General features: G+C 44.1%; 1 protein-coding gene across 1 annotated transcript in view; it reads right to left on the reverse strand.

Annotated features, from left to right (window-relative positions):
* The window catches only part of BTAF1 (B-TFIID TATA-box binding protein associated factor 1), a 48,899-nt gene extending 46,281 nt beyond the window's left edge, over window positions 1-2,618 (reverse strand). Inside the window, exon 1 of the mRNA XM_064463848.1 lies at window positions 2,258-2,618. Coding sequence (XP_064319918.1) covers window positions 2,258-2,271 — 14 coding nt within the window. The 5' untranslated portion in view covers window positions 2,272-2,618. The remainder of the gene's footprint in view (window positions 1-2,257) is intronic.
* Between the last annotated feature and the right edge of the window lie 9,485 nt (window positions 2,619-12,103).

Consider the following 12,103-nt stretch of genomic DNA (forward strand, 5'->3'; position numbering starts at 1 on the left):
AAAAATACTCCTCCTCCAACCTCCAGGAATTGTTTTTTTGAATATAGTTCCAATACAGAACTAACATTAATGAAGTCTTCTGTTAGTATCAATGTTTGGTATGCACTCAGCAAAGACTGTGGTCCTTGGAGAAAGATTAATTTGAATCAACTTCTCCCTCACTCTCCACACTTATAGTTAGAATCATTCAACAATGAATTATTACATCAATACTTGAAAAATGTAAAAGGTAACTAAATACCTAGAGGAAAGGTGCAGATCTCTACAGTTAAATGGAGCTGGTAACAGAAGCTAAAACAACTACACCCTTTATAGAAGCATAGTTAAGTGGTATACAAGTGTACAAAATAGTTTTCTGTAATATGTCTGAAAGGAAAGGACCTTAGAAATTCAATGTTCTGAAGTAAAACGTGAAGACAAGATTTCTTTTGTTTGCAGAAGCAACACTGACGTTCTATCAGTGTTCCCATGGTCTAGTATCTGAAGGTTCCTTTATCAAGAGCTGCTGTGTAACTTCAAAGGGATATGGACAGGTTTTGCTCTATCTATTAAAAACACATATAAGGCCAAGACCAAATTTACACAGTATCACATCTTACAGTTACAGAAACATTGGAGCTTGCCAGGAATAGCCAAGATGTTATAGCGCTCCAAAATGTGTAATTCTTTTACCTAATTTGCATGTGGAATTGAAACAACTCTATACCAACTCACATGTATTACAGCACTACAGCACCTTTATTAAAGTTCTATACCTTTTGTTCAGCTTGTGATAATTGCTTCAGAGTGCAGCTTTAAGATAAAAAATGTTACACATGTGACATTAACACACCAACTTTTTTAGTGCTCCACACTGAAGCTTAGGATAAGCCTTGCCCAGAACAGAACTTTCTTCTTGTCAGTTACCCCACCAACAGGTGTTAACTAAATCTTTGCATAGAGCACTACTGCTTTTCACTAGTGCCCTGTGGTTTTGCAGAAATATTGGTAACTGAACTTGAAACCAATCTTCACAACAGACACTTCAGCATACAGCTGAAAGGCTGTACCTTGATATTTCAGTTAGGCCCCCATATCACATGTATGTTAGCACAGTTACTTAAGCAGGCTGCCCCTGACCTAACATAATTAGAACACTACTGTTTTACATGACAGTTCACAGTAGTATTTTAATATACACAGTAGCCTTGCAACAGCAATCCTTACTACTGCCAAATTCTTATGGACGGTTTTGGAAAAAAACCCAAAATGCCTCACAAATTGATAAAAAGTAAGAGTAGAATAAGATAAAGGGATACTCTGTAGAAACTATAAAGCTCAAACTAAAACACCTGTTACAAAAGGTCTTAAAAGGTTTATTACTTCTGTAAGTTTCAATTAAGGATGGATTTCCATTATAAACCTGCATACCTTTACTTTGCTACATAGAATTGTAAACTTACTCATGCACAGCTTCAGAAATAGAATTTACTTTACTTATAGCACTTCGGAAGTGCAGAGATACTACCAACACGTGATATGAGGCTAATCTATCACAAGGTTAATTTGGATTTATGGTTTCCTTTCAACTATCCTGTTAGGAAGCTTAACATGCCCATTTCACACACGCACAAAAAAAAGATGGCAGGAATTTGTGCTCAGCATTTTTTTTACAAAACAGCTCTATTAAGACATACCTCTGTATCTGTGAATACTTTAAACGCTGGCACACCCCAGCGCACATGTGTGTAAGCAGATACCACCCAACATCTTGAAGCAGAGCCAGAACACACTAATCGCTTTTCTCCATGGAAGCCTGCTTTATTTCGGTTACTTTAAAACTAAAGGCCCTGAAAGGCAAAACGGTTTCTTGCCAGTTTTTAAAGCTGGCTATCATTATCCCCTGTTCCCTAGCAGTTTAACGCGAGGAAAGGATGGCCAACAAAAAGGTGTCGAACTCAAGAGGAAGCCCGAGGCACCCCTTGGCAGAGCCCCCGCGGCCCGGGGAAGGGAGGGGGCTTCCCCATGCGCCAGGCACGGCAGTCGCTCCGGGCCAGGAAGCAAACCCCGGCGCCGGAGCACGCAGCCACCCTCGACCCCCACCGAGGCGGCCCACGCCGCCAAGGCCTCCGTAGGCCCCCGGGGCTGCAGAAGGTGGAAACTGGGCATCCCTCTTCCCCCCCCCCACCTCCCGGAGCCAGGCCACACGGAGGGCCGGGGCCTCCGGGCAGGCGCCGCCGGCCCTCCTTTCCCCCGCACTTTCCCGGCTCCTACCGACCTGGAGACGGCCATGGCCGCCCGGGGCTGGGCCTGGCGGGAGGCGAGCGGCGGGACAGCAGGCGGGGAGGCCGGCGCCGCTCTCCCAGGGCGGAGGGCGCGGGGCCTAGCTCGGGCCTCTCGGGCGCCGCACCCGGCCTCGGCCCCGCCGGCGATCCGCGGGGAGCGGCTGAGCGCGGCTGTGGCCGGCGACGGTCAGAGTGTCGCTCCCCCCGGAGGGGCGGCAGCGGCGCGGGCGGGAGTGGTGCGCAGCCCTCGGAGCGCCGGTTAAAGCCTCTATTCCCCCATCGCCGGGGCGAAGCCCAATGCCTGGTTTTATATGAGCAGCCATCTTGTATTTATTCCCTTCCTCCATGATAGCCGCTTCCTGATTGGCAAGAGCGCCCGGCCACAGCCAATGGTGAGAGCGCTTCTAAGAGGAAGGAGGGCGGGCGCAGGCACGCAGCGCCCGGGCTGAGCAGGACCGGCCATGGAGCCTGCCGAGCCGGCTCGGGGGGGGGCGCCGGCCTCCGGCGGGGCGTACCATCTGCGTGCATGGGGGGGAGGCTCACAGCTGAGCACGCCAGTCCCTCACCCCGAGGAGAAAAGAGAGGCACGGGGGCGCGAAGCACACGCCTTTTCGTGCTGGTTCACCATGTGGTGGCGCTTCTCCCCCGCCAGCTTGGCGGAAGAGGGCGGCCGGGAGCTCTCCGAGCTCCCGGCTCTCCCCCCGCTCACCGAAGTGCGCCGTCCCTCGGCTTAGGCCCGGTGCTGCGGCGCGGCCGCTCGGCCCGCGGAAACTACGACTCCCGGCGTGCAGCGCGCGGCGCCTGCGGGGCCGGGCCCTGCCGGGTGCGGGCAGGCTGCGGGGCAGAACCGGCCTTAAGGGGACCCGGGTGACGCCCGGCAGTCCCTGCCGGCCGGCGGGTTCCTTGGGCAGAAGCCGCCGTTCCCTTGGCTCAGGGGAAAAAGGGCGAAGCTTTCCCGGTGCATGCTACCGGCTTCGATCAGACCCAGAGAAATACAACTTAAGAAATTAGCCTTTGACTAATCATTTAATGATCCGAGGCAGGGATGTAAATTTAGCTGACGTATATAACCTTTCATCTGATAAGTTGAAAACACAATAATAGATTTTGCTTTCCTGTAAGTGATGCATCAGCTGGCATAAATACATGAATTTGCATAATATTGTATGATAAAAGTTTTCCTTTAGTCATAGAATCATAGAATCATCAAGGTTGGAAAAGACCTCTAAGATCATCAAGTCCAATTGTCAACCCAACACAACCATGCCTCCTAAACCATGTCCCAAAGTGTCCATTTTGGTGCATACTTCATACCAAACCTTTCTGTAGGGATTTCTGCTCACCTGGGTGTTCTGCTGGGTGGTTTCCTTTTCCCTGGAATAGTTAACTCTTCCTGTATGGGTTTGTTCTTTCATTCCCCCCACTACCACATGCATAGTCCAAATGGATGTACTAACACCATTCACATGTCCACTGTCGTTTTACAGTTCTATGAACAAGACACTGGTACATAATACCTCATTCTATTCTTATCCATGGGGGTCCAATCTACACCTGAGTCCTCCAGAAAGGTTTGTCCCAGGTGCTTCTTTCCTGTCTGTTCCCCCTCCTGGCCTTTGGTGGGAGCTCTGTGGTGAGCAGGAGCTGGTGTTAAAGCTGCAACTTCAGGAATAGCAAACACCAGCAATATGAGTCAGCCTAAGGCCTCTGCGTTGCAGAATGTGGCCAGAGCAAACCACAGACTGCTTTTAGTGGTAGAGATGGTTTTTGTCACAGTGCTACACTCAGTGACCCAGATAATGCCTCTTCTCTTCCCTGTCATGCCTCTGATGTAGTAACTACCTTTAGAGAGCTCAATATGCCTCCTGTGGCAGAATACACAAAAGAAAAAAAACAAACCAGTGGGTTTAGTTGGAAGCCAAGAGCTTCTTACTGAAGTACTCCAAAACTACACACACCTTCCTTTATGCCATCATATGCCATTGTGTGTTGCAGGTGCATCTGCCTGGGTCCCTGACCCATGATCTGAGGCACGTGTTTACTCCTGTCCCATGTGCACACACATTTTCTTATGATGGGGTGCCTGCTATTCAGCCACACGATGGGGAGGAATGGCAAGGAACTGGGGTAGAGAGCAGCAAGGAGCAGGCTGAGGGTGGATATATTTTTCTTGCATGTTCAATGCTGTTGACACGGATGTACAGCAAACATTCCTCATAATATTTCCACATTTGTCTAGCCAGGAATCAGCAGCCATCCTGCCCTGCTGTGGGCATTACTAAAATGGCCCTCAGGTGCCGTTTCCAATTCTAACACCATATTTCCTCTTACGTTCCTTAAAAACATTTTGTGCATTATTTTAATAGCAGTCAAGGCAGACTGCTTATCAAACATGCAATAAAATTGGTTTTGAACAGCACCATAGGGGTTATCCTACCTGATAAAAACAAGTGCAGAGAAAATATTGGTGGTGGGTCTTATGCACTGAGTACTTGCTGAAATTATGATAAACTGCAAGCAAAACACTCTGCAAAAGACAGAAAGAATGATCTGTTATTTACCTAGTAGCAGGCATTCAGGACTGAAACACAAATAATTCTCCCTCTCCTCGCCTCTCCCGAGACAATGGACCACAAGATGGGGACCAGGGGGGTAAAGACCCTCCCGCTGTAAGGGAAGATCACATTCAGGACCACCTGAGGAACCTGAACATACCCAAGTCTGTCGGACCTGATGAGACGCATCCCAGAGCCCTGAGGGAATTGGCTGATGGAGTTGCCAAGCCACTCTCCTGATATTTAAAAAGTCATGGCAGTCAGGTGAAGTCCCTGGGGACTAGAAGAAGGGAAACATTGTGCCCATCTTTAAAAACAGTAGAAAGGAGGACCCAGGGAACTACCGACCTGTCAGCCTCCCCTCTGTGCCTGGGAAGATCATGGAACAGATCCTCCTAGAAGCTGTGCTAAAGCACATGGAGGACGGGGAGGTAATTTGAGACAGCCAGCATGGCTTCACCAAGGGCAAGTCCTGCCTGACTAACCTAGTGGCTTTCTATGATGGAGTGACTGCATCAGCAGACAAGGGAAAAGCTATGGATGCCATCTGTCTGGACTTTTGTAAAGCCTTCCACATGGTCCCCCACAGCATCCTTGTCTCTAAATTGGGGCAGTACAGATTTGATGGGTGGACTGTTCGGTGGATGAGGAATTGGGTGGTTGCATCCAGAGGGTGGTGGTCAACAACTCAATGTCCAGATGGAGACTAGTGACAAGTGGTGCTCCTCTGTACTGGGACCAGTGCTGTTTAATGTCTACATCAATGACATAGCAAGATTGTGTGCACCTTCAGCAAGTTTGCTGGTGACACTGAGCTCAGCGGTGCAGTTGACACACCAGAAGGATGGAATGTCATCCAAAGAGACCTCGACAAGCTGGAGAGGTGGGCCTGTGAGAACCTCATGAGGTCAACAAGGCCATATGCACGGTCCTGCAACTGGGTCAGAGAAACCCTGGTCAATACAGGCTGGGGGATGAAGGGATTGAGGCCAACCTTGCAGAGAAGGACTGGGGGTACTGGTGGGTGAAAAGCTGGACATGAGCCAACAACGTGCACTTGCAGCCCAGAAAGCCAACAGTATCCTGGGCTGCATCAAAAGAAATGTGGCCAGCAGGTTGAGGGAGGTGATTCTGCCCCTCTACTCCGCTCTGGTGAGACCTCACCTGCAGCGCTGTGTCCAGCTCTGGAGCCCTCAGCACAAGCAGGACATGGAGCTGTTGGAGCAGGTCCAGAGGACACCACAAAAATGACTCAAGGGCTGCAGCACCTCTCCTACAACGGCAGGCTAAGAGAGTTGGGGTTGTTCACCCTGGAGAAGAGAAGGCTGCAGTGAAACCTTATTGCGGCCTTTCATTACTTTAAGAGGGACTACAGGAAAGATGGGGACAATCTTTTTAGCAAGGCCTGTTGTGACAAGACATGGGGTAATGGTTTTAAACTAAAGGAGAGTAGATTTAGGCTAGATATAGGGAAGAAATTTTTTACAATGAGGGTGATGAAGCACTGGAATGGGTTGCCCAGGGAAGTTGTGGATGTCCCATCCCTGGAAAAGTTCAAGGTCAGGTTGGACGGGGCTCTGAGCAACCTGATCTAGTTGAAGATGTCCCTGCTCACTGCAGGGACGTTGGTCTAGATGACCTCTAAAGGTCCCTTCCAACCCAAAGCATTCTGTGATTCTGTGATTCATTCCAGTTTCACTCCATATATTTTTGTATTTTGATGTGACATTTATGTAAAGCACATTGTTACTTTATAATTTTCCTACACCCTATGAAAACCAATTATTCTTTGTCCATGCACCTGTTCACCTGCTCCATAAGTCATACCAATCCTTTTTGCACATTTGTTTTCTTTTGACCCATTTTCAAGGAGTAGCCATACATTTTCTCCTGTTTATTTTCATATATGTTAAAAGGATCCCCCCTGCAAATCTGTTGTGTGCCAATACAGTCTCTCAAACCTGTTCCTAAATTAGGTAAAATGCAATAATTTCCCGTCAGTTGGTATGTCATGATCATTACTTCCTGCATTGATCTCAATTATTTTTTTTTTTCCTCCTCCTGCCAAACGTGTCCACCTGTGAACTCCTACTGCTTAGTCTGCAGGTTCATAGCAACTGCAGCTTTCTTACTTGCTACGTATGCCTGCAGTGCCCAGGAGAAAAAACGGTGCAGTCTCTAAGTGCTACAGCTGTGCAAATAGTAGATGACAGAGGCACAGTTTTCCTGGTGGAATCCCTCCTGATTGGACCTGACATACCATAATCTTCTACACGTTCTAGTCTTCTAGTTTTATTTTTCCAGTAAGTTTTTCATGTCCTGAACGTTAGTAGATTTGTATTGCTTAGGATCACACCAACCTCTCTGTAACTGTAGGTATAACGTTTGATACCTCCTAGTCTTGTAAAAAAAATTGTTATTTTCATAATAATTTGCATGTATTTTAGTGGCTGTCTTATTTGATTTCTAAATTTCCTTGGACATCTTGTCTGAAGAGAAGCTTATCTTAGAAGCTTGTTGCTGCTTAGCAGTTTGTTTGGACATCATCTCTGCTGGTGTGTTAATCACTGTAAGTATTTTGATTATCTGGGGAAAAATGCTCTGAGATAAATTTATGTATTATGATTTTATGCAGGTAAATTGTGCCAGTTCTTTGCAACATATATTTCTTAATGGTGCTTTCTGTTCTGAGGTCTGCAAACTAGCCGGTTATCTTCTAGGCTATGTCTAACATATGTTAAAATTCTTATTTATTTTTATATATTTAACTGTTTCTTCTTCAAGTATTATTTAATCTTCCTAGTTTTTATTCTACATTTTACCTCTGTAGGTTAGGCCCCTTTTTAGTGATGTCACTAAAATCAGATTTCTGATTGCTGAAGGATATTTTTCTCTCGAATAATCTCGTTTCTTGCTAATGAATACTTTTTATTGCTATTCTGCTTATTTTTTATTTAAGGACGTGCTTATTTTCTATCATCTAAGCTTCACTAGTTTCCATGCCAACTCTAATGCTTGTAATTGTCTCATTTTTACTCCAAGGAAATTTTTGACTAGCTGCATAACCTTCTTGAAAGCCTCATTAAGAAGTGGCAAGTTGTACATGGTCCTCCTTTTAAGTTCTTCACCAGAAGTGATGGTGACTGGAGGCTGGATGCTGACTGATGGCTCTCATAGTCCAAAAAGCACCTTAGAAATACCAGTGAAAGTCTGTATTCTGATAGACAAATCAGGGCAAAGGTACTGCCACCCACAACAGAGGAGTGACATCTGTGAAAAAAGTCTGATGGGCTGCAATTTCTCAACACCAAACAGGATTGTAATAACAGTCAGTTAATGAAAATCACCAACATCTAAAAGTTGGTGGTTCCACCAACAATTGAATGGAAGAAGACATTCCAAATGCCACCAGAGCTGCAGAATTATCTGACGAGATTTCATTACCTCTAATCATATTTAGCATTGTACATTCAGGACAATTTTCCTGAATGAGAGGCTCCTGATATGACAAATCGAGAGAAGAAACTTGTGATTCTCTTTTCTGTTCTTCTGTTCCATGGGGTTTTATCTCATGACATTGCATGGACTTGTTCAAAAGTGGTGCCTGTCTCCATTATCTCCATTACAAATAGATATTCTGCACAACTGGTCGACTTTGTTGTACAACAAACTTGGTTTTGTTAGCCATGGCCTGTAATCTCTCCAGCAATTAGTACAATGATCTCAAACTTCTAATTTTCTAACTCAGCTCTACTTTCCACCTATTTTATAACAGATAAAGACTTAAATTACTGAAATTAATTGGACATACTTTATGCATAAAAGCTGGAGGTTCCTTAGTTTTGTCTAGCTGTTATTGACTTTTATAGTTCGGGTAGTTTTTTGTTCCTGTGGCATGTTTTTTAGGAAATGGTATAATCTATCCATTTCATACAGTTGTTCTTTTTTCCAAAATAACTTTTACGTTTACATTTAAATCCTCTCTCTTTTTACCTCTCTCTGCAGGGTGCTATTACCAACTAGACCACTTCCTATGTCAAGAAAATGACTAAAGTATATATACATTCACTAAATCTAGCTTATGAACTCTGAACTATTAGGAGATGAACAATAGTAACTCACATAGACAATTGCATCTTTATACCTGATCTCTCACTGACATTTAGGAGAGCAGACATCTCTATTTATATACAGAAATTTATATCTATGTTTCTAATGCACATACACATACATTTATACATGCATATACATACATATTAAAAATGAAGTTAATATTTCATAACCAAAAATAAGACTGAAGGGGAGAAAAGCTCCTGTCAAGTACCTAAGTGGGTTTTTTTGGATCAAGGTAACAGTAAAAAATGAGCCACAGTTAGAGACAATGAGAATGGAAATAATGAGGTCAAACTCTTCCTATAAATCTGCAGGTCTTTCTACATAGGCCTTTGGAAAAACACAACATGAAAATAATATGAGAGAAACAAGTAGAGACCTTTTATTAAGTTCTTCTATTATTTAAGCTTGTGTGGCTGTAAGTTGTTTTTTCTTTATTTAATTTCAGTAGTCAGATTGTTCTTTTTCCATGAGCTAAGGCAAGAGGGACATTAGCCTGTACAGTTAAAAAAAATGCATGTAATTCCAGTGTGCACAAACTGAATACAAAGAGCATAAATAGAAAAGCACCTCTGTCATCAGGGACATAAGGATTCAGAAACACACTATAATGCTGAATAAACAGGGCCAGAGGTTTCACATCTAGTCCAGCTCTTTCCAAAAGCTATTGCTTTTCAAAGATAGAAAAGAAGGCTAATCTGTGGCCATCGTCACAAGTTCTGCCACAGTTAATGAGTTTAAATTAGATTTAAAAACAAGTCAGGTGAATTTATCCTTTGCTCTCTCTATAATGTATTATAATTTGTATATTAAATGATAGAAAACAATTAATGCTTTTAATTTGTAAACACTGTTTCTTAGAATATATTTTAGGCCTATTAAAGGTTTCTGGTGTGTAACTTTTGAAAATCAGAATTTCCCATTCACCATGTGCCAGAATTGCTATTAAATAGCTCCAACATGATGTAGGTATGAAGGTATGGTGGTCCCATTTTTCATCTGGGATGTGCGGACAGGGATGAATCAGCTGTAGCATTCACTTGGCAATGCCAGTTTATACTTTCTTCTATTTACTGTGTGCATCCCTGAACATCTGAACACACCTTGAAGATGGACTGAGTTGTGATTAGGAGATACCAACAATAGCTTGTACTCTCTTATCTTCTCCTTAAAGGGTTAATTTTGCTGTATAGACTTTTGTTTGGTAGTATAACTTGCAAAGTGAAAACTCTCTGTTTACGTTAGAAGAAGTCCTTTGAAGAACTATATCTGTGTCAACTTTTAAGTTTATCTGTCTCGGGGGCTCTTTCATCTTCCTTTGTGGAGCATTCAGTCCTGAACTAGAAAATGCCTCCTGCTTTCAGTATGACTGCATTGACTCGCTTGTGGTACTTCTTATAGAGGCAGTTACTTCAGATTTGTTTGTTACACCTCAACTAACCTATAACTGTAACTTTTGTGTGATGGCTACAGTAATAGCAACATTCTAGCATGTTTTGATACTGCCCTGAAAGTGTACAATAAGACAGGTATGGATTTGTAATAAACAATTTGGATTTCATTCTCAGATTCCTCAAATGATGGGAGTCCTGATACCCAGTAAAACCCTAGCTTGTCTTCAGTGCGTGAAACAGATTTGTGGAGTACTTTCTTACTTGATTGTCTGAAATTCTCTTTGGATTCTGGAGGGAATATCTTCAGGATGTTACTCTACACATAGACCAGATTTAAAGCTTAAAGGGAAGCCTTAATTAGTTTTAAGCTCCCACATGGCTTTATTGCAGGATTAGAGGTCTGAGTGCTCCTGCATTTTTTTGATAACTGTTATTTACATCAGCATGGCTCACACAGAGCCACAGGCACAGCTTAGAAGACCCAAATAAGAAGTTGCCAGGAACAACTCCTCCAGCATGTGCCCTCTTTTTATACCCAGTAATCTGTCACCAGCTTTTTCACATGCATCTTTTGCACATTTCTTCCCTCACACTGATAATGCTCTCCCCCTGACATTTGAATTTTAATTTTCCCTCCTCCTTCATTTTTTCTCTTTTAAAAGATTTTTTTTCCCTTGTCCTCACCCACCCCCCCCCACCCCCCCCCATTGTCTTCTCACCACAGGAGGAAGGAGAACCACGTTGCCTCCTCACCTGGTTCCTTTTTGTCATCTGTTTTTTCTGACTCCCCACAAGAAGAAAGGGATCTGCAGGTTTGGAAACTGCTGTCCACTGGAACCAGTAAAGCACAGTCCACTGACAACTAGAGCAAATAAGAGTCACCCTGGAGAGGAAGCAAACACCAATGGTTGGTAACAGCATGGAAGCTATTGCTTTTTGTTTGCACGCCCTTTTAAATAAATGGCTTTTCACAGCAGCCAGGGATTCACATCCCCTTGCTGAACCCCAGATGAGGAATACATTCCTTCTTTCCCCAGCACCGAGCAGATTCTAAACCACAAATTATGTTTGGGTGTCTGCATTTCTGGATGCCTCATATGAGACATCTTAAGAAGGAACTGATCTTCAGAAGGTAGCGCTCACGTCATTTAACTGCTGGTCCCAGCACGCTGGTTGCAGCAGTGCACCCCAAATTTGAATTGTGACGCATCACTGATCACTTTTGCACATGGAAAAAAGCTTGCAGCTTGCTAGCAGTTACTTTAAATGCAAATAAACGGGAAAGGATCCTAACTGTACTTGTAGGCTCCTTGTAGGTCACTTACCTTTTCCCCAGCTGAGAGACAAAGTCACATGCAAACCCTTCTAGCCCTTTTTTAGACAACTGTTCATTCTTCACACACAAAAAAATCTGAAATGCAGATTCCTACATATAAATTTGGTCATATCGCTGTGTTCTAGTTTTCTGCCGGAGCTGACCTCTCTTTTTCCCAAGCCCTTCTTGGGAGTCAGCCTTCTGCATAGATCTCATCTGAACTTTCTCCCAGCACTTTCCAGGAACAACCTGAACATTTCCTAACTCACTATGACCAGACCTCAGGCAAGCTGGCCCCACGGCTTCACCACCTGATAAAAATCAGGCCTCCAATGAACGCAGGACTTCAGGACAGCAACAGAAAAAGCTTTCTCTAAGTGCAGAGCTCAACAGTTAAATATATTAAAACTCTTACAACTCCTTCAAATAATTTTGTGCTGCCTCTGGATTTTCTGTATCCTT

Source organism: Phalacrocorax carbo, chromosome 12 (assembly GCF_963921805.1).
Source record: "Phalacrocorax carbo chromosome 12, bPhaCar2.1, whole genome shotgun sequence".
Lineage (NCBI taxonomy): Eukaryota > Metazoa > Chordata > Aves > Suliformes > Phalacrocoracidae > Phalacrocorax > Phalacrocorax carbo.